This window comes from Rana temporaria, chromosome 6 (assembly GCF_905171775.1).
Source record: "Rana temporaria chromosome 6, aRanTem1.1, whole genome shotgun sequence".
Classification (NCBI taxonomy): Eukaryota; Metazoa; Chordata; class Amphibia; order Anura; family Ranidae; genus Rana; species Rana temporaria.
The window spans coordinates 109,322,434-109,346,541 of record NC_053494.1 but is presented as its reverse complement, the minus strand read 5'-3'; the positions used below and the strand labels follow the sequence as shown (position 1 = coordinate 109,346,541).

The window sequence follows — 24,108 nt, the reverse complement described above, 5'->3', positions numbered from 1 at the left end:
TTGGAGACTGGGCCACAGGGTATGAACTGGCCAAGCATGTCTCCAGACCTAAACCCTATTGAGCATCTGTGGGGCATCCTCACAACGGAAGGTGGAGGAGCGCAAGGTCTCCAACATCCACCAGCTATGTGATGTTGTCATGGAAGAGTAGAAGAGGACTCCAGTGGCAACCTGTGAATCTCTGGTAAACTCCATGCCCAAGAGGGTTGAAGTGGTTGTAAAGCTTCGTGTTTTTTCACCTTCATGCATCCTATGCATGAAGGTGAAAAAACACCTTGCACTCTCCGGCCCCCCCTGGATCCCTCCCCCTGTTTTACTTACCTGAGCCCCGAACCTCCGTGGGCGCAATCCCGGGTTGTTTTCCTCCAGGTCTTGTCGGCTCTTCATTGGATAGATTGATAGCAGCGCAGCCATTGGCTCCTGCTGCTGTCAATCAAATCCAATGATGTGGCGGGGCCGAGCCATACAATTGGTGGCTATGGACGCCGATTGTATGCCATGGGAGCATGCCCGCAAGCTAACCCCTTTGGGAGAGATCTTTCCAGAGGGGGGTTAGCTCTTGCGGGGAGGACCCGCGAAAGACGCCGTGGGACCCCAGAATAGGAGGATTGGGCCACTCTGTGCAAAATGAACTGCACTGTGGAGGCAAGTATAACATGTTTGTTTATTTTTATTTGTATTTTAAATAGCTGAACCTTTACAACCCCTTTAAGGCAGTGCTGGAAAATAATAGTGACCAAACAAAATATTGACACTTTGGGCCCAATTTGGACATTTTCACTTAGGGGTGTACTCACTTTTGTTGCCAGCGGTTTAGACATTAAAGGCTGTGGGTTGAGTTATTTTGAGGGGACAGCAAATTGACACTGTTATACAAACTGTACACTCCCTGCTTTGCATTGTAAAAAAGTGTAATTTCTTCAGTGTTGTCACATGAAAAGATGATAAAATATTTGCAAAAAAAGTGAGGGGTGTACTGACTTTTGAGATATATACACACAGGAAATAAAATGTCTGACATTGCTGTTCACAGGTCTATTTAACTGCTAGGCAGCAGACGCTTTGTGCCAAAATATGATCTTATCACCATTGCCTTGTGACAGTTTTGTGGTTGGAGCACGGTGTACATAATGAGTCACACGCCAGTGACAGTTGAAAGTGTCTTGCCAAAAAATGGCCATAAAATGCATCAGTTCTGCCAAGTACTTTTTTAGAAATGTTTGATTCGGACATACACAGAGTGCATGGTTATAAAATGTTATCAAAGATGGCTGGCATGTCTGATAAACTGTCAGTGTTCTTTTTTATCTACAGTCATGTGGAAATGTAAAAATACACCCCATGAAAATTGTTATCCATTTTCAACAGCAACAATGGATCTTCATTCAAACAGTGCCTGCAGATGAGGGCGAGATACTTTAACAAGTGGAAAAATGTATATGAAGTATTTCCCTACATATGGCGTACCACCCCTACCTTTGCCACCACTTCACATCCAGGAAATTTACAGATGGTCCCAATTCGGTGCCAACGATTAGAACCTCCTCCAGGGGTTTGACACTCCAATCAAAAGAGATCAAGCTGGCTGAGCAGTGCTGTTGATTGGAACGCTTTGCAGGGGGAGTGTCAGACTGCATTCTGTGCGACAGCAGCATCCTGGCCCTCCAGTGAGCTGCCAACACAGCACAAATAAGTTTTCGATTGCAGGGAGCCGACAGGTGGATCGTGATCATGGCTTTACCTCCCACGACCTCTGCCACCCTCGTTCTCTGCAGTGTGGAGAGCGGGTGGCAGCATAGTGCTGGATGAAGGGTGGCAGCTGCCTTAGTGATTGGTTGCAAGGCAGTCCTACCAACCAATCACCAGGTTGTTAGAAAATATTAATTCTGGCAGCTCCTGCTCCCACTTTTGCCCAGCACTATGCCGTCACCCGATGTCCTGTACAGTACATTGGGGACACGTCATGGGGGGGGGGGGGGGGTACAGAACACCACATCTTATTGGGATCTTGACCAGTTGTTTTTTTCATTTTTAAGGGCGCTGCCCAGTACAACATAGCGCTCCCCCACCCCTGTGTCTACCCCTGTTTTGCATTATGAAATGCATGCACTTAGGGGTGTATTTATAAATAGTTTTCAGAGACATTTGTCTTCAGAAACTGCATATAAATGTGTTCTGTATGAATGAGGACCAAATCGAATGCCATTAGGCTCTTTTCTCTCCAGGTTAAAAGTTGTTCCATAAAAATGAAGCGGTTGAGGAAAATACCTCATTATGGACATTTTTTTTTTATATTTCCTGATCTTATTAGCAACATTAGATTTTGCCTCCATTCGCACAGAATAAATGTTCACATAGTTTCACAGGATTAAAAAGTGGCTAAGGCATACATTTAAATCTATGCCAGCCTCTCTATTAGAGGCTGGCATAGTATACTGTGTATGTTTTATTTAACCACTTAAGCCCCGGACCATTTTGTTGCTAAATGCCCAGGCCAGGTTTTGCGATTCGGCACTGCATCGCTTTAACAGACAATTGCGCGGTCGTGCGACGTGGCTCCCAAACAAAATTGGCGTCCTTTTTTCCCCACAAATAGAGCTTTCTTTTGGTGGCATTTGATCACCTCTGCGGTTTTTATTTTTTGCGCTATAAACAAAAATAGAGCGACAATTTTGAAAAAAATGCAATATTTTTTACTTTTTGCTATAATAAATATCCCCCAAAAACATATATAAAAAAAAAAAATTTCCTCAGTTTAGGCCGATACGTAGTCTTCTACCTATTTTTGTTAAAAAAAAAAAAAAAAAATCGCAAAAATAAGTGTTTATCGATTGGTTTGCGCAAAATTTATAATCGTTTACAAAATAGGGGATAGTTTTATTGCATTTTTATAATTTTTTTTTTTTTACTACTATTGGCGGCGATCAGCGATTTTTTTTGTGACTGCAACATTATGGCGGACACTTCGGACAATTTTGACACATTTTTGTGACCATTGTCCTTTTCACAGCAAAAAATGCATTTAAATTGCATTGTTTATTGTGAAAATGACAGTTGCAGTTTGGGAGTAAACCACAGGGGGCGCTGTAGGAGTTAGGGTTCACCTAGTGTGTGTTTACAACTGTAGGGGGGTGTGGCTGTAGGACTGACGTCATCGATTGTGTCTCCCCTATAAAGGGGATGACTCGATCGATGCAGCCGCCACAGTGAAGCACGGGGAAGCCGTGTTTACACACGGTTCTCCCCGTTCTTCAGCTCCGGGGACCGATCGCGTCGGAGTGGCTATAAACGAATAGCCGCGCCGTCGTCCCGGATCGCTCCCCGAGGTAAGCCGCCCGCAGCGGAGGGGGTCCCGATCGGACCCCCGACCCGCTAGAAGGCAGGGACGTATATATACACCCATCTGCCTGTACGTGCCATTCTGTGGACGTAAATAGGCATGCGGCCGGCGTTAAGTGGTTAAAAACGAGCATTCTAAATACTGTACATCAGCTGTCTTCAGGCCGGTCTCATCACTTGCGGCCGCTTTCCAGAGCTGTAAAAACGGGGTACAACAACAGGTGGTGGGAAGGAGTCGCATTGCGTCCTCACCATCTGTCAGTAGCCTCTGGAGTGCGATCTGAATGCAGCTTGAGCTTTAGGCAAGGGAATCTAAATCTACCCTTAGAAGAAAAAAAAAAAAAAAAAAAACACACACACAAACATCCGTAGGCAGTCCGGCTGCATAGCAAGTGAAAAAAAACAAGGCTTTAGCTGGGTTTTTAAGGGTTTCCAGAAAGGACAAAAAGTTCATATGATGCATTACAGTTTTACCCGGAGGCCAACTACTATTTTTAATTGACGCCTAAAATGCCTGTCCAGCTCATCTAGTCTGCCTCTGAAAAAAAGTCCTCTTCCTCTGACGCAATCTGCAGTCTCTCTCCTCCCTTCATCTGCATAATTCAATAGATGTCCTCATGACATTTCCTGCCGCTCTAGAAGATTGTAAGGGTGGCAGAGATATATTCCACTCCAAAGGCAGAAGCTTTCCCTGCATGATAGGTGGAAAACATTCTACAAACCAGACCCCTAACTTACAGGGTTATGCTAAAGATGCCTGTACTGCTCTGAAACTAATAATTAAAAATAATGAAATAATAAAATAACCTCTCCAGTGCCAGAAAGTTTTTCCCCCTTCATGACCAGGCCATTTTTTGCTTTACAGCACTGCATTACTTTAACCCATAATTGCGTGGTCATGCAACGCTGTACCCAAACAAAATTTTTATAATTTTTTCACACAAATAGAGCTTTCTTTTGGTGGCATTTGATCACAAGTGAGTTTTTAATTTAAAATATAAAGCATATAAAAGAAGAAGAAGAAAAAAAAAGTGTATTTTGGCTGGTTTGTGCGAACATTATAGCGTCTACAAGCTCCTGTGACCCGTTTTCAGCAGAGAGCGGTCTGAAGTCCGCTCTCCGAGTCCGTTGACGTCACTGCCATCAGTTGAGGCACAGCGTCATCCCGACTTCCAAGTCTGGATCCGCCAGCTGCCCCGATTGATGGCAGTCTCAGAGAGCCGCCAAGACCTCCCTGCCCCTCCACTGCTCAGCGCTCTAAAGAGATGTCAGCATCGCTCTGCTCGGGGAGCAGTGAGAACCGAGCCATTGGCGGTGTTCAGTGGCTCTGTTCTTAGTGCAGAGACGCCGGGGGATAGATGCTCCATCCACCGAGGTAAGTATAACTAGCAAAACATACTTGTCTTTTAATGGACAGAGAGCTGATCAGCTCTCTTAGTTCATTTACTCTTACTGCAGCTCAGTAACAGTTTGCCCATACAGAGGTACGGGCAGGGAGCTGTACTGAGCAAATCTGCAGGGGCCTGACATTTCACCCACAATCCACTGATCGCAAGTGTAATGCTTTGCAGGCTCCAGTGTAAAATAAAAAAAATAAATGCACATTTTTATTACCAGCAAAATCTTGTGCGTTTATTACTTGTTTACTAAAAGCAGGGGTTGACAAATTTGCTTGGAATCTAGGAGCCAGCTAAAAAAGTTAGGAGCCAGAAAACGCACCCCGTCCCGACGAGCTTGCGCGCAGAAGCGAACACATACATGAGCAGCGCCCGCATATGTAAACGTGTTCAAACCACACGTGTGAGATATCGCCGCGATTGGTAGAGCGAGAGCAATAATTCTAGCCCTAGACCTCCTCTGTAACTCAAAACATGCAACCTGTAGATTTTTTTAAACGTCGCCTATGGAGATTTTAAAGGGTAAAAGTTTGTCGCATTCCACGAGCGGACACAATTTTGAAGCGTGACATGTTGGGTATGAATTTACTTGGCGTAACATTATCTTTCATAATATCAAAAAAAATGGGGATAACTTTACTGTTGTCTTATTTTTTAATTAAAAAAAGTGTAATTTTTTTCCAAAAAAGTGCGCTTGTAAGACCGCTGCGCATATACGGCGTGACAGAAAGTATTGCAACGATCGCCATTTTATTCTCTAGGGTGTTAGGATAAAAAATATATATAATGTTTGGGGGTTCTAATTAGAGGGAAGAAGATGGCAGTAAAAATAGTGAAAAATTACATTAGAATTGCTGTTTAACTTGTAATGCTTAACTTGTAATACCAACGGCCACCACCAGATGGCGCCAGCTCACATCTGGTGGTAATAACTTGTAATACCAACGGCTCACCACCAGATGGCGCCAGCTCACAAAAAAAAATATATTTTTTTTGCCCACCTTCCAAGCCAAGTCGCCAGGACACTATTTCTAGTCGCCATGGCGACCTGGCGCCCGGGATTTGTCGATCCCTGCTAAAAGGTGAACTTGGATATGGCAGACTAAGGGCATATATCTACTCTTAAAGGCCATCATGGGACAGTTTTTTGGACAGTACGGCAAGGATAGAGAATTAGCCTAGGTTCACACTGCTGCGAATTCAAAATTGCGGTAAAATGCGCGATTTTACCGCGATTTCGCGGCCGCGATTTTACCGCGATTTTGCGGCCGCGATTTTGCCGCGATTTCGGCCGCAATTTAATGTAATTCGCGGCCCGAAATCGCAAAAAGTAGTACAGGAACTACTTTTTGAAATCGCAGATGCGGCGTCGCACTGATTAGGACAGTGCCATTGTCGACAATTGCCGGCAAATGCCGCCGATTTGAGATGCGATTTGACATGTCAAATCCCATCTCAAATCGTTCCAAATCGTACCCAGTGTGAACCAGGGCTTAAATGCACAAAATTCATGATAATAATCATGAAAATAATGGGTGTAGACAATGTTTTCAATACTGCAGTACCAATACCTTGTTTACTTTCTGGGTAGGCTCATGTTAGTAGTTCACTAAACTTCTAAAACGAAACTCTTGTTAAAGTCAAAAGCTGACAATGTTCTGATACCAACTGTTACCATAACAAATCCACAACAGGAGGTTACACCAAGGATGCCATTATGAACAGTTTCCTTTTTGACTTTGGTAAATACTCATATTCAAAATTCGATCACAAGGAGAAATGTAACGAAGATTGCAGCAATCAGTTTTTTACTCCAGGCAAGTTAAAATGTATACATATAGTGATACAAATGGGTCTCCTGGAGATTAATGGCAGGAATTTTCACACGATAAAAGAAAAAAAAAAGGGGGCAAAAATGTCCGTTCTGCAGAAACAATTATGACCGATTTTCAACTCGTTGATGCCCAGCAAGTAATACCCGATTTCGATATTGTGAAAAAAAAACAAACTGGAAAAATGGTGTTGTATCCTTTGCGAACAAACGATATTCTATTCGTTGGTGTGAAGGTCACCCGTAAAACATCTCTTAAAAAGTATCACACATGAGCAGAACTAGTAGACGACAAGACTTGTACGCAAGACGTCAACACTACGTATGAAAAACGATTGCGATTTTTTTTTTCATTGGTTCATTTTTTTTATTGGTTAATGTTGGTGACGATTTCGACCAACGAACGCCGTTTCGTTGGTCGGCAGTCGAGCGATTGGTCGATCTTTCTAACCGTGTATTTCGGCTATAAGGCCCCTTTCACACCGGCAGACTGATCGGGACCGCCTGTGCGTTTATTTTGTGGACCCGATTGAACTCTCCATTGTCCTCTATGGAGCGGCTATTGTCAATGAACATGTGTTCGTTGACACTCGCCAAAATGCGATCCTGTCAATTAAAAACAAATAATTGGGCAGTTCCCTATCCGTCTAGCAGATCGAATGACCGCCAAGTGTAAACGGGTAGGCGGCCTGTTTACATTTGACCACCCATAGAGGGCAGCGGGCGGTGTCTGTGCTGCATAAGCGAAGAAAACATGGACAAGCCATCCGCATTCTCTCTGGGCATTAGTGGACAGATTCCCCGCTGAGCTGGCAGAGTCCGCCCCATGTGAAAGGGGCCTAACTTTTGTTCTACACGGCCTACTTATCTGCACAATACCTATACACCCAAAAAACACTGCACGATCTGTAAAAAGTGCTCTGTAAGATGCACCGATATTATGTATTATGTGTATTTAGGATTGTATATTTTTTTTCCCCCTTCCATTGCTTGAACTAGATGGAAGGTGTCTTTTTATAACTTAACCTCTTTCCCACCAAGGACGTCCCTGGGACGTCCTCCACTTTGAGCGGTGATATCTCAATGATGTCTGCAGCTACAGGCATCATTCAGATATCCCTGTCTTCAGCCGCCGATTCTCTGCACCATAAGAACGATCAAAGCGGCGGTTCCGCCGCTTGATCGTTCTTATAGGCAGCGGGAGGGGACGCCCCCCCTCCCGCCGCCATCCGGTGCTTCTCCGGACTCTCCCGTGCCATCGGGGGCCCGGAGAGCGAATCGGTCGGCGTCCGCTGCAGAACCATAGAGATGACTGTTGACCAGACGGTCACAGTCATCTCTATTACCGTCGGAGGACCGGGCGCGACGTTATGACGTCACGCCCGGTACCCGGATGTAAACAAAACCGCAATCGTGGCTGTCGGCATGTGATCTGTGATTCTTTTTTCACCTATTTCAAGCCTGGAGGAGAGATGTGGGGTCTTATTGACCCCCACATCTCTCCATAAAGAGGACCTGTCACAGTGATTCCTATTACAAGGGATCCAAAATTTTTTTTTTTTTTTTTTTTTTTTTTTTTTTGAGCGTAAAAATAAAAAGAATTAAGTAAAATAAAAATAAAATAAAAAAAAGTTTTTTTCAAAACGCCCCTGTCCTCGATATTTCGCGCGCAGAAGCGAACACGCATGCAGGTGCCGCCCACATATGTAAACACTATTCAAACCCCACATGTGAGGTATTGTTGCGTGCGTTAGAGTGTGTGCAACAATTCTAGCACTAGACCTACTCTGAAACTCGAAAATAGTAACCTGTAAAAAATGTTAAAGCGTCACCTATGGAGATTTTTAAGTACCGAAGTTTGGCGCCATTCCATGAATGTGCGCAATTTTAAAGCGTGACATGTTAGGTATCTATTTACTCAGCGTAACATAATCTTTCACATTATACAAAAAAATTGGACTAACTTTACTGTTTTGTTATTTTTTAATTCATGAAATCGTTTTTTTCCCAAAAAAAGGCGTTTGAAAAATTATTGCGCAAATACCGTGCGAGAAAAAAAAAAAGTTGCAATGACCGCCATTTTATTCCCTAGGGGGTCTGCTTAAAAAAAAATATATAATGTTTAGGGGTTCTGATTAATTTTCTAGCAAAAAAATTGTGATGTTTACATGAAGGTGAAGGAGAGAAGTGCCAGAATTAACCCGGTGGGCAAGTGGTTAAAGCGGGAGTTCACCGTAAAAAAATGTTTTAACCTTAGATTGATGCTCATTTTGTCTAGGGGAATCGGCTATTGTTTTTTAAATCGAACCTGTACTTACCGTTTTAGAGAGCGATCTTCTCCGCCGCTTCCGGGTATGGTCTTCGGGACTGGGCGTTCCTATTTTGATTTACAGTCTTCCGAAAGGCTTCCGACGGTCGCATCCATCGCGTCACGAGTAGCCGAACGACGGTGCGGCTCTATACGGCGCCTGCGCACCGAAGTTCGGCTACTTTCGGAAAATCGTGACGCGATGGATGCGACCGTCGGAAGCCTTTCGGAAGACTGTCAATCAAAATAGGAATGCCCAGTCCCGCAGCCCATACCCGGAAGCGGCGGAGAAGATCGCTCTCTAAAACGGTAAGTACAGCTTTGATTTTAAAAAAACTAGCCGATTCCCCTAGACAAAATGAGCATCCATCTAAGGTTAAAAATTGTAATTTCCGGGTGAACCTCCACTTTAAATCTTTCATTGTCAAATCTTAACAGGTTGGTTGCCATGTGAAGCTGCTCCATATTCTGTCTGCTCCAGTTTTGACAAATGCCAATGCTCCATATTCTGTCTGTTATTAAATATAATACGGTGTCCTTGAAGTGTACTGTCTTCAACCACCTCTATGTGCAATCTTTTAAGATTAGAGATTGTGTCCACCACCTGTGCTTTTTTGGAAGCGCACCAAAGCTGTATGACCAGAATATCACGTTGGATCAAAATGTTCAACCCCCAGTGTTTCAGTCTCACCTCACAAACCATAGACAATGGATATCCCCTGCTGTGTGTCTGGTGACGCCTGTGGCGGAAGAGTACATCATACAGAGGCTTTGAATCCAAACATATGTTCGATATATATATATATATATATATATATATATATATATATATATATATATATATATATATATATATATATATATATATATATACATACATACATACATACATACATACACACACACACACACACATATATACATATACATACATACATACATACATACATACACACACACACACAGGTTTTTGCAACACAAGATGCAAGATTTTTTGGTGGCTTTTTGTTGTTTTTAAAAGGTATGCGGCGCATGATATTTTTTTAACATTAGGTAAGAGAATCGTGAGTTTACAACATGTTCTGGAGGTGGAGTAAAAGTGGAACCGAGAGAGGGACGAGTGTTCCCACAAAGTGCGTGTGACCCGAAGTGATAGTAGGGTGACAACTCTAGTCAGTTCCAATTAGGCACCGGTGGTGAACACAACCTGGTGTTGAAGATTGCTCATACAGGTGGTGGAAGAAAGGAAACTACGTCCCTGGTTCACATTGATGCTACTTTGAAATCGCACTACTTCACTGGAAGTAGCACGATTTTGGTTGCCACTTGATCGACATCTGTGTGGCGTTTTCTGAACAGAGTTCTATTGAAGTCGCACCTGAAATCGGCTAAATTAGTACAGGAACTACTTTTGCAAATCGCTGCAGCGCCGCAAAATCGGTGTCGCACCAATTGGAACAGTGCCATTGCCTCCAATAGGCTGCGACTTGTCATGCAATTTGATCTCTCAAATCGCATGATAAATCGCGCCAATGTGAAAATAGGCTCACTAACAATTGAGATATTTATCAACAGACTGGCGTTTAGATACAATGTTGTAAAAAGCTGGAAACTAGGTTTTTTATGCCTTAAAGTTCGGAATTCACATGTAAAAATAGGATTTTTTGTACTCACCGTAAAATCCTTTTCTCTGAAGTCCATGGACGGACACAGCTCCTTAAATCTTGACAAGTGGGTTATGTTACCTGTTTACAGGAGAGGACTAGGCAGAAACATGTTAAATAGTTAAATACATGTTACATTAACAGAGTTGAACAGCCCCGCCCAGGGGGCGGTCCCTCCAGACATAACCCTCCTCACTGCAGCTTGCAGCCTCAGTTCGTAACAAGCAGTACAAACCTAAAAAGGAGGGGTGGGAGCTGTGTCCGTCCATGGACTTCAGAGAAAAGGATTTTACGGTGAGTACAAAAAATCCTATTTTTTCTCATCGTCCATGGACGGACACAGCTCCTTAAATCTTGACAAGTGGGACGTCTCCAAGCAGTGTCAAAAAACGAGGGGTGGGAAATATATATCAGTAAAAACAATTTTAACTTCACCCCAAAACAAGCAGAGCTCCTCAACGGAGGAGATGCAACTTTAAACAGCCGCCGGCAAAAACTAGCGGCTGAAAAAAACATCATAAGATGCACTCACAGCAACCATGTAAATTCTGGAAAAAGCGTGAACGGACGAGCAATCGCCGCCTCGCACACCTGTGAGCCCGACGCATGATGTCGGAAAAAAAAAAACCCCAGGAAGCACCAATTGCCCTGGTCGAAAGTGCCGTGACCGGAAAGGGGGGCCCGCCCCTTAGGAGCATAGGCCTGTATGACGGCCTGCCTGATCCACCGAGAAATGGTGGTCGACGAGACCGCCAGGCCCTTTTGTGGACCAGACACCGACACAAAAGAGAGTCAGAAGCTCCGAAATGGAGCCGTAGTAGGCTGGTATACCCGCAAATCGCGTACCACGCCTAAAGTATGAAAGGCCGAAACCTCCTTCGGAAGAAGGGAAGGTCGCGGGCGCACCATCACCTAATCCTTATGGGGGGGATCAAGCATGGCGGCTTGCAAGACAAGACCGCCAACTCAGAAACCCCTCTAACAGAGGTAAAGGCCACTAAAGGGGCCACCTTCTGAGATAGTGTCAAGAGAAAATCTCTCTGATGTTTTCAAAAGGAAGGTTCCTGAAGAACCGAGAGCACCAGAGTCAAAACTCATGGGGGAAGAGATGGGCCAAGAGGGGAAAGTATATGACAAACCCCTTGCACACAAAAAAAGGGGACCCACCAGGGAACAGGCCCCAAAAAGGCCACTAAAAGAACACAGCCAAGGCTGAAATCTGCCCCCAAACGGTGCTTTAAGCAATTTTTAGATCCAATCCAAGCTTTAAAAACAGCAGGACCCTGGACACCGAGAGTACGCCCGTGGACGTCACTCCATCCCTTCGCACCAAGAGAGGTGCGACGGTAGATCCTCCGGAAGAAGACTACGGTGCCCTGTTGAGATGACCGAGTCAGACAGACCCTGGTCACCTAAAGTCTGGCTTCCAATAACCATGTTGAGCAAGTCAGTGACTGTACAACAGGAAGTATGGGACCTTGAGACAGGAACCTCCTGCCCTGGCACCCTGCCCCAGGGTGCCTCCGCTACCAGGCGCCCGATATCAGCGTACCAATGACGCCGAGGTCAATCTGGAGCGATTAGAATCATCGGGATCTCCTCAGCATCCACTCTGTGGAGCGGCCGAGGAAGCAACTACCATGGAGGAATGGCAAAAAATCACCGATACAGACAACACAGGGACACCAGCGCGACTGACGCGTCTGTACAAGATCACTAGACCTGGCCACTAACTTTGACACCCTTGCGGCGGAGACAAGCTGCCAGGAGATCCATGCCATGTGAGGCTCACCTCCTGCAAGGGAGCCGAAACACCCCAAGCACAAAGACCAGTCGCCCTGGTCCAGCATCTGGCGACTCCAGTAGTCCGCCTGCCGGCATACCTGATGGTAGACTGAAGCCACGGCCGTGGCGTTGTCCGGCTGAAACCAGATCGGTCGACCACAAGGAGAAGCATAGCCTGTTCGCCTAAAATAGTAGGACAATGAACAGTAGACAGCACCTGGTATTCCCAGGCGGTCTCCCACCAGGCACTAGCCAGGCCCGACCCTGGGTAGCTACCGAGACCAGACACATTCAAGGAGGTGTGGTCATAGGTCCACGCAAGTCCAGCGACTCAGGGCCGACTGGACCCCCCAGTTTTGTGAACCTCCAGGTTCACAACCCGTGAGCTGGCATCCATCGTAAACAGTGACCACTGGAAGGAAGGAACAACTTCCCGGACCGAAGAGTCGGGAATCTCTGTCACCAACTCAGAGAGACTGACTAGGTGGCGCACAGGAATCTAATGATTTCAGAGACAAGAGATTTTTACCACCTGGACAGTAGTTCCCCTGGAAAACCAGGGTGTGGAACTGGGCATACAGTACCACCTTGAAGGCTACCCACAGACCCCGAACCAGCAGGCGCCCGGAGAGAAGACCGATTGCGTGATGCCAATACCTTCACCGCAGACTGAAGAGTCTGCAATTTCTCCAGGGGATGAAGGACCTTTGCCACTGAGGAGTCTGGATCAATACTAGATACTCCAACGCTGAGTCGGAACCTAGCATGCCCATGATTTGAACCCTGGGTCGCACACATGGAGGGCAGGCTTGCTGCCACTGAGCTACACTTTCTGGCCTAAACGTTCAACATCCACCCGAATCTTCGGAGGGTCTGAATGGGAATAACCCATCCACTAGGTCGGAGACAGAAGCTGCTCTCAGAAGAAAGTCGTCCAAGTAGCCAATGAGGCAAAGCCTCGCTGTCCCAACAAAATTCAAATAAGTGCGAGCTCCTAGCTGAAAACCCATGGTGCTGACGCCAGATCAAAAGGGAGGGCCACAGGCTGACAGAGACCCTTCTCTCATCACGAAGCACAGAAAAAAACACTGACATGTGCAAAACGGGACATGCATGTATGCGTCCCTGATGTCCGAGGACGTCAGGACATCCCCCGGATGAAGCGCAGCTACAACCGAACAAATGGATTCCATGCGGAACTACCCGACGTTCACAAAGGTATTTAGGGCCTGAGGCCCATAGAAAACCCCAAAACTCTCGTCCTGCAGGAAAGGTAAAATTACCTCGCAGCTTAGCAAATCCCACACTGCCCAAGGCAGACCGACGGGCCGGGAGAGGAAGACACAAGGACAGAACTTTGTTCTGTGGATAGGAGGAAACCCTATCTAGTACTCCGAAGAGACCACCTCGCAGACCCACTAGTCGGAGAGCAGGGAGGTTTCACTGAATTGTGAACCTGCAAGCCGCCCCTCCCACCTAGAGACAGGGAGGAAAGGCTATATACATTGGCAGGATTTGGGTGCCGGCGTGATCGGCTTATGCACCCAGGGACAGATTAGTCCCCCAGCTGGGCCCTTGACGGCCTGGGAGGGTTGTGTATAATATACACACACACATAGTGTGTATGTATATTATGTAGGTGTATGCACACATGTCTTTGGAGGAAACCGGAATACCCGGAGGAAACCCACGCAGACACAGGGAGCGACAATGCAAGCTCCAGGCAGATTGGCGTCAGTGTGCGGATTCTAACCAATGACTCTTTTGCTGCCAAGTAATGGAGTTAAGCACTACACCACCGTGTGCATAAAACCATTCTGAAACAGACGCCCTGGATAAAAAGGGCGCAGCATTCAATGAAGCATCACAGACCTATATGAGGCCCTGGACCAGCTGGTCCGCTAGGCTAATAACCTCAGGAGAGAGTCGGTGCTCCTCCACTGTCTGGTGCAAAATGCTCACTACGTGAGTTGTATACAGCACTAGGGGTCAGGACTACTCCAGGATGGCCTCCGAGCGTTCAGAATGCAGCCACAGGAAAATGGCCGGCACAATGTAAGCTGCGCCATAGCGCGGCTACGACAAAATGGGCGCCAATGGGAGTTTTCAATGTAATTGAAAAACCTCCCAAAAAATGTCGCCAGCGTCGACTGAGACCCCAGTGTAGTGGCCACAATAGGCCCGCAAGCCAGACCCCAGCATGGTAAACATGGAACGGGTCAGTACTTCTATCAGTCAGATCCATACAAGCGGGGGTTCCCGCCCGGCGGTGAGGGACTACAAAAGCCCTCAGCGGCTTTTCTCATTCCGCATCTCAGAAATTATCAAAGAAGGGCACAGAAGGAAAAAAACCTACACAGCGGTCCTATTTGTGTGATCCAAAAAAGACCGAGCCCTCAGCGGAAACCCAGCTGCACTATGCAGCTTAGGAGAGTCCCTTGCAGCAGTAAAAAGCGCACCCATAAATGCCTTATTCTGCCTTTTTTTTTTTTTTTTTACTAGGTACCTGGTCCATGGCTCCATAACAGAGCATTCCCCAGGGGATAACGGGGGAAGGGGGTACTCTTTTACCGCCCGCAGTCCACCCCCACCCTGGCACAAACTGTGTCCAGGACTAACAATAAAAACTCTGTGGGAATCACAGGTGCTAACACCTGCTGCCACCACCAGCATGTGGGGAAGGACCCAGATACTGACTCCAATATTTACATAGTGTGTATTATAATATGCACACCTGTCCATACAATATAGACAAAAGCTCCTGGAGCCCTATTCAGGGCCTCTCACCCACTTGCTGCGCTGACCAGGGGTAACCAGGGGACTCCCTCAGGAGGAGACTGCCCAGCGCTGCCTGTGAGGAAAAGAACCGTGAGGTAACTTCTGCAGGGACCTGTGTTTAAACAGGAAAAGCCTCATAGGGCTGTTTTATTTAAGGATAAGACACAGATACAGCATAAAAAGCAAAACCGTTACAGGTGTCACCAATCAGTCAGCGTCTGCTGAAGTATAATCATAAACATCTGTGCTCATCACAGGGCTTTTTACCTCACAGGAAAGCCCAATACAAAAAAGAAAAAACACAGGCCAGATAACACAGTCCCCTCAGGAAGGCCCCCTCCCCCCTGACAGCGGCAATGTTAGCAATGCAGCAAGGGAAAGGAGCAGGGAAGGGAGAAGGGACCCCCAAACCCCAGGAATGCCCAGCCGTACCAACCCACCGAAGCAGGAGGGACTGTACTTACCCGTCCAAGCGAGGACTCGCTGACGCATTCCTGACAGAACTACAACCGAAATGGAGGTAGCTGTCGGCCCGGTCCACTGTGAGTGAGACAACACCACAGCCCAGTCATATGTGAACCTCGGAGCAACGCTCACCGGCCACCCCAGGAGTCATGGGGTATGGCGTGGCAGACCAAGCCTCTTTGAAAAGGTGTGCCCACGCTTGCTGGTCGGACTGAGTAGACTACAAGGATCTATATTATCCAGCCTGTCTCTCAGCCGACAGTTGAAAGAAGATTCTTCAAGAAAAAGTAAAGTAAAATAAAATAAAATAAAATAAAATAAAATAAAATAAAATAAAATTTCTCCTCAGGGCGCTGGGCTCAAAGGGAGCCATACGTCCTTCTCCTTTGCTAGGCAGAACGAAACTGAGGCTGCAAGCTGCAGTGAGGAGGGTTATGTCTGGAGGGACCGCCCCCTGGGCGGGGCTGTTCAACTCTGTTAATGTAACATGTATTTAACTATTTAACATGTTTCTGCCTAGTCCTCTCCTGTAAACAGGGAACATAACCCACTTGTCAAGATTTAAGGAGCTGTGTCCGTCCATGGACGATAAGAGAAAAAGGCTTACTTGATGCTTATTTTTTGGTTCTATGAAAATACAGTGGAATTTTGAGGGCAGATGTAGCACCCTCTAGTTAGGCAGGTACGTCAAATGTAGTATTTGGCTCCACTGTAATGAGCGGAGGAGGGATTTATTGTTTTGGTCTTCTCAGGGTTTCTCGAGCCGAGAGTTTGATTCCTCCCACCTAAATGTACAGGAGGCCCGAGCAGCATATTCTTCTCCCTGCAGGGAGGGTTCCATTTCTCTTGGGGCTGTTGCCCCTGGAGGCAACTCCATTAAATTGGTTGTAAACCATTCTATATACACATATTGATGACTGACCTCAGGTGATACACAGAGATGAAAAAATTCATCCTATATATACATTGTACCGGTCTATCTGCAGTCTTCTCTATAACTGTTCAAATTGCTGTATTATAAAGCTTGTATGAGAATTCAGAAAAGAGGGTGGAGAGCTTAATTTACACAAGGCAGAGCTCTGTGAGGAGAGCTCCGAGGGCTGATTGGAGGGAAGGGACACCCTCCCTGTGCGCCATCAATCTGCCGTAACTCCCTCCCGTTACCATTTTTCTCTTGGTGTCAGAAAAACTTGTCAGATGCGATTCATGCCGATAGCAGAGGAATGAAGCAGCATACGAAAAGTGACACACTATAGAGTGATATTCGTTGTTCATATTTCATGTCTGAGGTTTACAACCACTTTAAAAAGACAGACAACTGCAGTCTGGGCCTCAGAAGCGGTTGGGCTAAGTGCCTGGGGAAGATTGCCAGTGAATTACATTTTCTGGAGAGCACGTGCACTGAAATCCTGGTCTGGAGAAGGATCTTGTCATCTCCTGGGATGCTGTGAGTAAAGACCTCATTGGGGGCTAGTAGTTGTGGAAATGTCAAGCCGAAGGGAACCAAGTGGCAGACATGGCTATACAAGACTGCTGCTGTAGGGTTCTAGATGTACTGGCCATTCCATGTTACCTCCAGGACGATTTGCAATTAGAAGATTAGTGAGACATTTGTCCTGCCATTATCGCTAGGGTTGTCCCGATACCGAGCATTTGCCCGATTTGCTTGTACTCTGGCAAATGCTCCGATGCTTCACCCGATACCTGTACAGTCAGGGATGATCGGTGAGGCCGGGGGAGTTACAAACATCTCCCTGTAAAGATTTCTATAAAGCCTGACAGCTTCTCCCTGGACCCCCTCCCCCTCCCTTTTTAGCTGCTTTAGTGAAATCTTTACAGCGGTGATCAGTGCTAGCAACTCCCCCCAAAGCCGCACGGATCACCGCTGACTGCATCTTCCTCCAGTCCCCCCTCCGTACTGCTGCTGTCCTCCTCCATGTCCCGTGGACCCCTCCATTGTGTTGCTCTCCCTGTCCGCGCTCCACTCTGTGTCCCCCTCCATGCTCTGTGTCCCCCTCCATGCTCCGTGTCCCCCTCTATTGTGCTGCTCCCCCCGTCTGCGCTGTGTCCCCCGTCCTCCTCCGCCCCCTCTGTCCTCAGTCTGTCAGGATGGAGAGCGGAGGTAGGAGCCGGTAAACCGGGCTCCGTCTTTTCCAAATGAACAGAGTCAGTGATCACTGACTCCGTCCATTCACATAACTGAAACATCGCAAATGGTATTTACGATGCTTCAGTTTATAAATGGAGAGGAGCTTCTATCTCCTGTCCATTCATTTTCAGTGCCGCTGAGGCTGCTGAGAAAGGGACTGGGGAATCTGTGTCCTTAGTCCCTTTCTATGTCTCAAAGGTAAGATGTCAGGGGTCTGTTAAGACTCCCAATATCTCACTAATGCCCCCCAACAGGGCTAAAAAAAAAAAAAAAAAAAAAAAACACACAAACACACAATCCATTCTTTAAAATATACGTAAAAGGTGAAGCTGGGCTGAAGCAAGAACACTGAAGTGCTTTATAGGAAGGACCAGTGCTGCCTTTATTTTTATGAGGAGGCGGAGGTCTTAAAAACATCTTCAACAAAAATATTGTATACAGGGCAAAAAAAAAAGTGTTTTTGTTTGTTATAAAAATTTGCAAAGAATATTTTTCATAAGTTTAGTGTCAGGATGGAGCACCCTCCACTGCCACATTTGGGCCCCATGTACCTGGTTTTGACAGGTACCCACTCCCAATTCCGGCTCAGATCGCTGCAGTGATCTATGAGAAAATTCAACCCCTCCTTTCCCCCTGCAGCCTTCTGGACACACAGGTGCCAGAAGACTGTGGAACCATTCACGAAGCACAGTGGGACTTGCGCATGGTCAGCAGGAAGGCTTCACTGCCAGCTTCCCTTACTTACAATGCCGGCGCCTGCACCTGAAGCGGATTGAAGAATCAGCTCAGATGCCGACATGGCTAGATCCCTGGACAGGTAAGTGCCCTTATATTAAAAGTCAGCAGCTACTAATACAAACTTAAATTTAAAGACTGAGGCCCCTTTCACACGGGTGGATAGCATTCCGCTTTTAGCTGCAGATGGATCAAGTTCTTTAGCGCAGCTAAACTCAGACAATGCTTTCCCCATTCACACACTGCTTTTAGCAAAGGTTTCGTTACATGGGGCTTGGTGACGTTAGAAAAAATAAATTTTATTGCAGCCATTTGCAGCTATCTGCACATCACTGCAATTGCCTGCAGTTTACTATTTCACCTGCAGCTAGCAGCGGCAACAAGGAAAGAAAAACAGAAAGCATATGACAAATAGCAAGAATGGTCTAACGCAGCCGTAAGTAAAACGCAGCAAATCGCACTGTACAAATGCAAGTGATCACTGTGCCTGGAGTCTTGAAATTTCAAAATAACAAAACATGCTTTTAACACCGGCAGAACAGCCGCCCGTGTGAAAGGGGCCTGAAGCTCTTTAAAAAGGTGTGAACCGGGGCTACTTGATTTTACAATATTTTATACGGGGTGTATCCTAGCAGGGTACATGCTTGGTCCAGCTTTGATTACAACTCGGCTTTAAAAGTACATTGAAGAAAGCTAATGCAGTTGCCTGCAGCCTGCCACCAGTAAAGATGCAATATTTCATATCTACCCGACTTAAAAGAAAAAGTGAAAAATGCCACACACAGTTTACGAATAAGCTATGTTGAGGACCAAAACATTCCACATTTAATGTAAGTGCCGGTTCACAAAGGGGCAACCCGACTTTGCAAGGCGACTTCAGCGCGACTTGGAGCAACTTACAAACGCGACTTAAAGTTGCCTCCAGGACAAGCGACTTTGGCTTTGGGCAATCACACAATAATCAGCTCTGTGGGAGGGGAGGGGTTTGCCTGAGTAAACTATTTTATTTTCCTGTAAAGTTGCTTCAGTTAAGACAGTGATCCAACTTTGGAGGCAACTTCCATTGAAATCAATGGGTACAAATCGCCTAGAGGTCGCCTTAAAGTAGTAGAGGAACCTTTTCTGAAGTCGGAGCGACTTCAGTAGTGTACATTAAGACGACTCCCATTCAATTCAATAGAATTTCTCATGTCGCGCCACAAGTCGGATCCCAAGTCGCGGTAGTGTGAACCGGCACTTAGTTGGCAATCTTGTCATTCTACCTAGAGGCATTTTCAAGTACACATATTGCATAGTTTCATATGTCACATAGCATATAAGGCTAATACTATACATCAAATCTTACTTACCTTGTAATACTTCCATGGGGAGAACTGTCCAGGCATTATCCATATAACTAATATAGAGATAACGGGCCGTATTACAGGCGAGGCCAATGTATAGCACCCTAAGAAAGACAAAAAACATTTATTTTTTAGTCTTTAGAATTTAGGAAAGTTGGAGCAACGCAATATACTTTTATATTACAGGGTATCCACAGTTGGAAATGTATATATATATATATATATATATATATATATATATATATATATATATATATATATATATATATATATATATATATACACACACATACACATACATACATACACACATATACACACACACACACACACACATCTCTATATCTATCTATCCATCCATCCATCCATCATCTCAATTCCACATTGAATTACTATTACCCTAAACCAGTAAATTAAGTTTGTAAACGTACTTTGTTAACCCCTAGGCGCCGACGGTCAGCAAATATGCAGCCCCCTGGTGGGTGGGCCTTGGCTTAGAGAGGCTGCATATTTGAGTACCAATTTGCAGATACAGCAAGATCACGTGCCCTGAGTGCTCTCCGCACAGTTACAGGCAGCTTGCGGAAAGCCCCCGACTGCTTCTTGCAAATTGGGAGCTTTCCGCTCATGTGACTGCCGTGACAGCCAATCACGGCAGTCACATGATCATAAGCCCTGCCTCCCAGCATCTGAAAACTCTTGAAGTCCCGGGAGACGCAGACGCAAAGGGGTTAAGCTTAATGTACACGGGACGTTTTTTTAAACCTCTCCTGAATGATTTAAGTTGTCAGATAGTAACCAATGTTTAAAAACTTCAGTTTTGCCGTGCTTACATGCCACATTTAGAGGCTTTTTTCTTTATTTTCTTCAAATAGTCAAAAATGGATCTCCATGAAAAATGCCTGTAAACGAAACGTGGCTAAGCGCGAGTTACCGCGCTTACAAGCTGTTCCAAGCATTTAGCGTTTCAAATGCCTCTGAACATCCATCCTGAACGCATTTTTTTGCTTTCCAAAAAATGCTCCTAAACTCAAACTGCCTAGAAACGACTATAAAACGACCCTGTGTACATGTACTGATAACATAACAGAGGAAAGTTCAGGGGCTGAAAAGAAAAACGCCCAACTGCTCATAAACATCCGTTTACCAGCAGCAGTATACATGAGGCCTCAAGATCTCATTTACTTTCCTCAATTCTGTGACATATTCACTATGCTCTGAGGGTAGGCATTGCTGTGTTCACACATTTCACAGAGCCTGCCTTCTCAAATACAAAGGTCCTGAAGAGAAGATATTTAGGTCAGCAAAGCAATCACCACTTGCAGGCAGCAAGGTACCATGGGATATATAGTCCTTGTAAATTGAATGCAAAACAGCAGAGGAGAAGCTGCAAAACATGCAGGGAATCCGAGAAGATGAGGAAAGATGACCAGCAAATAGACCAAGGTACCATGGGATATATAGTCCTTGTAAATTGAATGCAAAACAGCAGAGGAGAAGCTGCAAAACATGCAGGGAATCCAAGAAGATGAGGAAAGGTGACCAGCAAATAGACAGCACTCACAGAACTCTTAAAAACACAAAATCATTTAGACTCCATTCATACCCAAGCACTTTAAATCGCAGCTATTCTGCCCACAATTCCAAAGTGCAGCAAAACATGGGGCACAAAATGTCTCAACATATTCAAAAATCTAAACAAGTTCATCTTGCCAGTCTGCTGCAGTTAGAGGTTCAACCTCCCTCACCTGAGCATGGAAGAATCGTGTACAGGATAGGAAAGTTTTCTGTAAAACAGAAGATAGCGGGACCATTCAGAAAGTGCAGTGTGGGAAACAGACTGTAAAGCTGCAAGGCATTTGTAGTTTCCCTTACTACAGATGCCAGCGCCTGCACCCAAAGCCAATTGACGAATCAGCTAGGGGTGCCAACATAACAGGATCCCTGGAAGGTAAGCTGCAGTATTTTGTGGCTGCTGACTTTTACATTTTTTTTTTTTTACAGGCTGGAACTCCTCTTTAAGCTGGCCATAGGTGGATCGAAATGGGTCTTAAAAAATAAAAAAAAATAAAGCAGCAGCTGGGATTGTCCAAATTACAATCCATCTATGGGCGTTTTGTTCTAGAAAAGTCAATCTAATGATCAACTTTTCTTGAATGGGACTGCTGGTAAATTTTTATTTGATAAGCGTCTACAGTCCTGAGTGGTGTATTCTGACCGAATACAATTCCTCCCTCAACCTCGAATGTGTAGATGGGCAAATCCATTCAGTTTCCCCCATCGGCTAATAAATAAATGGAGTCATCTATGGCCAGTTTTAGATTGGGCGTATACGTCTACATACTTTTCACAGGTTTACAAGATAATGTCATTACTACAAGAAGGTTCCTCAATATTTACAACCCCTACTGTATGAGAGAATATTTTCCAGCCTCCAAACTACAACACTGGCACACAAAAAAACTAAATTTTGAACATCTGCAAGAAAACAGAGGTCTCAATTACCGTATATATATATTTTTGCCCTTTAACATTGCAATCAATGTTAGCTGATACATATAAGTGCACCTTTGTAAATATCTCAAAAGCCGTTGATGAGCATATTTGTACGGATACGCTCTGCTGGTGATCCGCCAAATCTGGCCCTGATTTTCACTTAAAACGTATGAGCTGGGAAGACTGCCACTATTGTCTTTGACCAGCCACTACCCCCAGCTCAGCAAATCAGTCAAACTGTGGTCCGTGAGAGAAAACTGGAGAGACATGGGAATTAACACTCAAGATAAAACACCCCATAATAGCCAGGCACTGTAATCTGCCATGTGAACACAGGTGTGTAGGCGCTTCCACCTTCTCACATCAGACCTACAGGCTGCCGAAGCCTCAGGTACTACGAATCACAAGAGAAGTCGGCACTTGGAATGGCATCCAACAATGGTCATCTTTAATTGGAAAAACATGTATAACAGCCAATGTGTTTTGGCCATCAGGCCCACCTTAGTCATGGCTAATATGACATGTATATTCAAGAGAGAGAGATCTGGAGATAGAGAGATCGAAATTTCGAGAGATCGAGATTGATGGAAAGATGGATTAAAAACTTAATTGAAGACAAAACAGCCAGTAAAACTTCCATACTACATTACAGGTATTAAAGTGGAATTCCACTCAAAATCTTAAACACTAAACCTACTCCCACCCCCATTCTAAGCACACAAAAAAAAAAAAACACACCACACAATATTTTTAACTTTTTGCTATAATAAATATCCCAATTTTGAAGAAAAAACATTTTTTCTTCTCAGTTTAGGCCGATATGCATTCTTCTACATATCTTTGGTTAAAAAAATAACGTGGCGGGCACAGATTTTCCCCAATGCGCGCCCGCGGTGGCGCACAGGGAACTAGTAAACAGGGGATGTCCAGGGACGCCCTCCCGGCAATTGAGCGCTGCGCTGTAGACGTCTATAGCATCGGCACAAAGTGGTTAAAGGCTTTAATGCAAGCAATTGGACATAAAAGTATGGGTATGGGGGTCTGGGTACTGCCCTTGGGGACATTTATCAATGCAAAAAAAATCTTTAAAAAACAAACAGTTTTTTCAGGAGCAGCGATTTTAATGATGCTTAAAAGTGGAGGTCCACTCAAAAAAAATAAAAAAAATACACCAAAATCCTGTTTAAATATATATATATATATATATATATATATTTTTTTTTTTTTTTTTACTTGCCAGAAATTGCGGTTGCTATGCGGAAATTCCTAATTTGCCTCTTCCCATACCGCGGCAGGTCTTCTTCCTCGTCCTCCCGCGTTGTCTTCTGGGGAATGGGGCGCGCTACCTTCTGGGAACTGTGTGTATCCTAGAAAGCAGCCGCCCATTCACAAAAGCGCCGTGAGACTCACGCATGCGCAGTAGGAAACGGGCATTGAAGCCGCAAAGCTCCACTGCCAGTTTCCCTCAGTAAGGATGATGGCACCGGGAGCTGCCAGAATCGAGTGATCGGCCTCGGAGGGGGAGCGCCTAGGACATGCAAGTTTCCTTATTAAAAGTCAGCAGCTACAGTGTTTGTAGCTGCGGACTTAAAAAAAAAAAATGGTGGGTGGAACCCCGCTTTAAAGTGCAACAATAAAAATGAAAAATCCCTTTATATATAGTGCCTGGGGGGTCCCCCTAGTCTGTTTGAAAAGTGGCGCATCTGTAGCACATATAGAACATGCTGCAAGAAAAATTACAATTTCCAAAAGGAAAAAAAAAAAAAGTCAAATCCTATTCAAAATACATTGTGGTTGCAATTGCTGGTGGGAGTTTCT

The 24,108-nt window shown here is 45.2% G+C and overlaps 1 protein-coding gene across 2 annotated transcripts in view; it reads right to left on the bottom strand.

The window, feature by feature from the left end:
* Window positions 1-24,108, bottom strand: part of MFSD6 (major facilitator superfamily domain containing 6) — a 145,795-nt gene that overhangs the window by 68,183 nt on the left and 53,504 nt on the right. For both annotated transcript variants that reach the window (XM_040357169.1, XM_040357170.1), the window contains exon 3: window positions 19,801-19,898. In XM_040357169.1, the coding sequence (XP_040213103.1) occupies window positions 19,801-19,898 (98 nt within the window). The remainder of the gene's footprint in view (window positions 1-19,800; window positions 19,899-24,108) is intronic.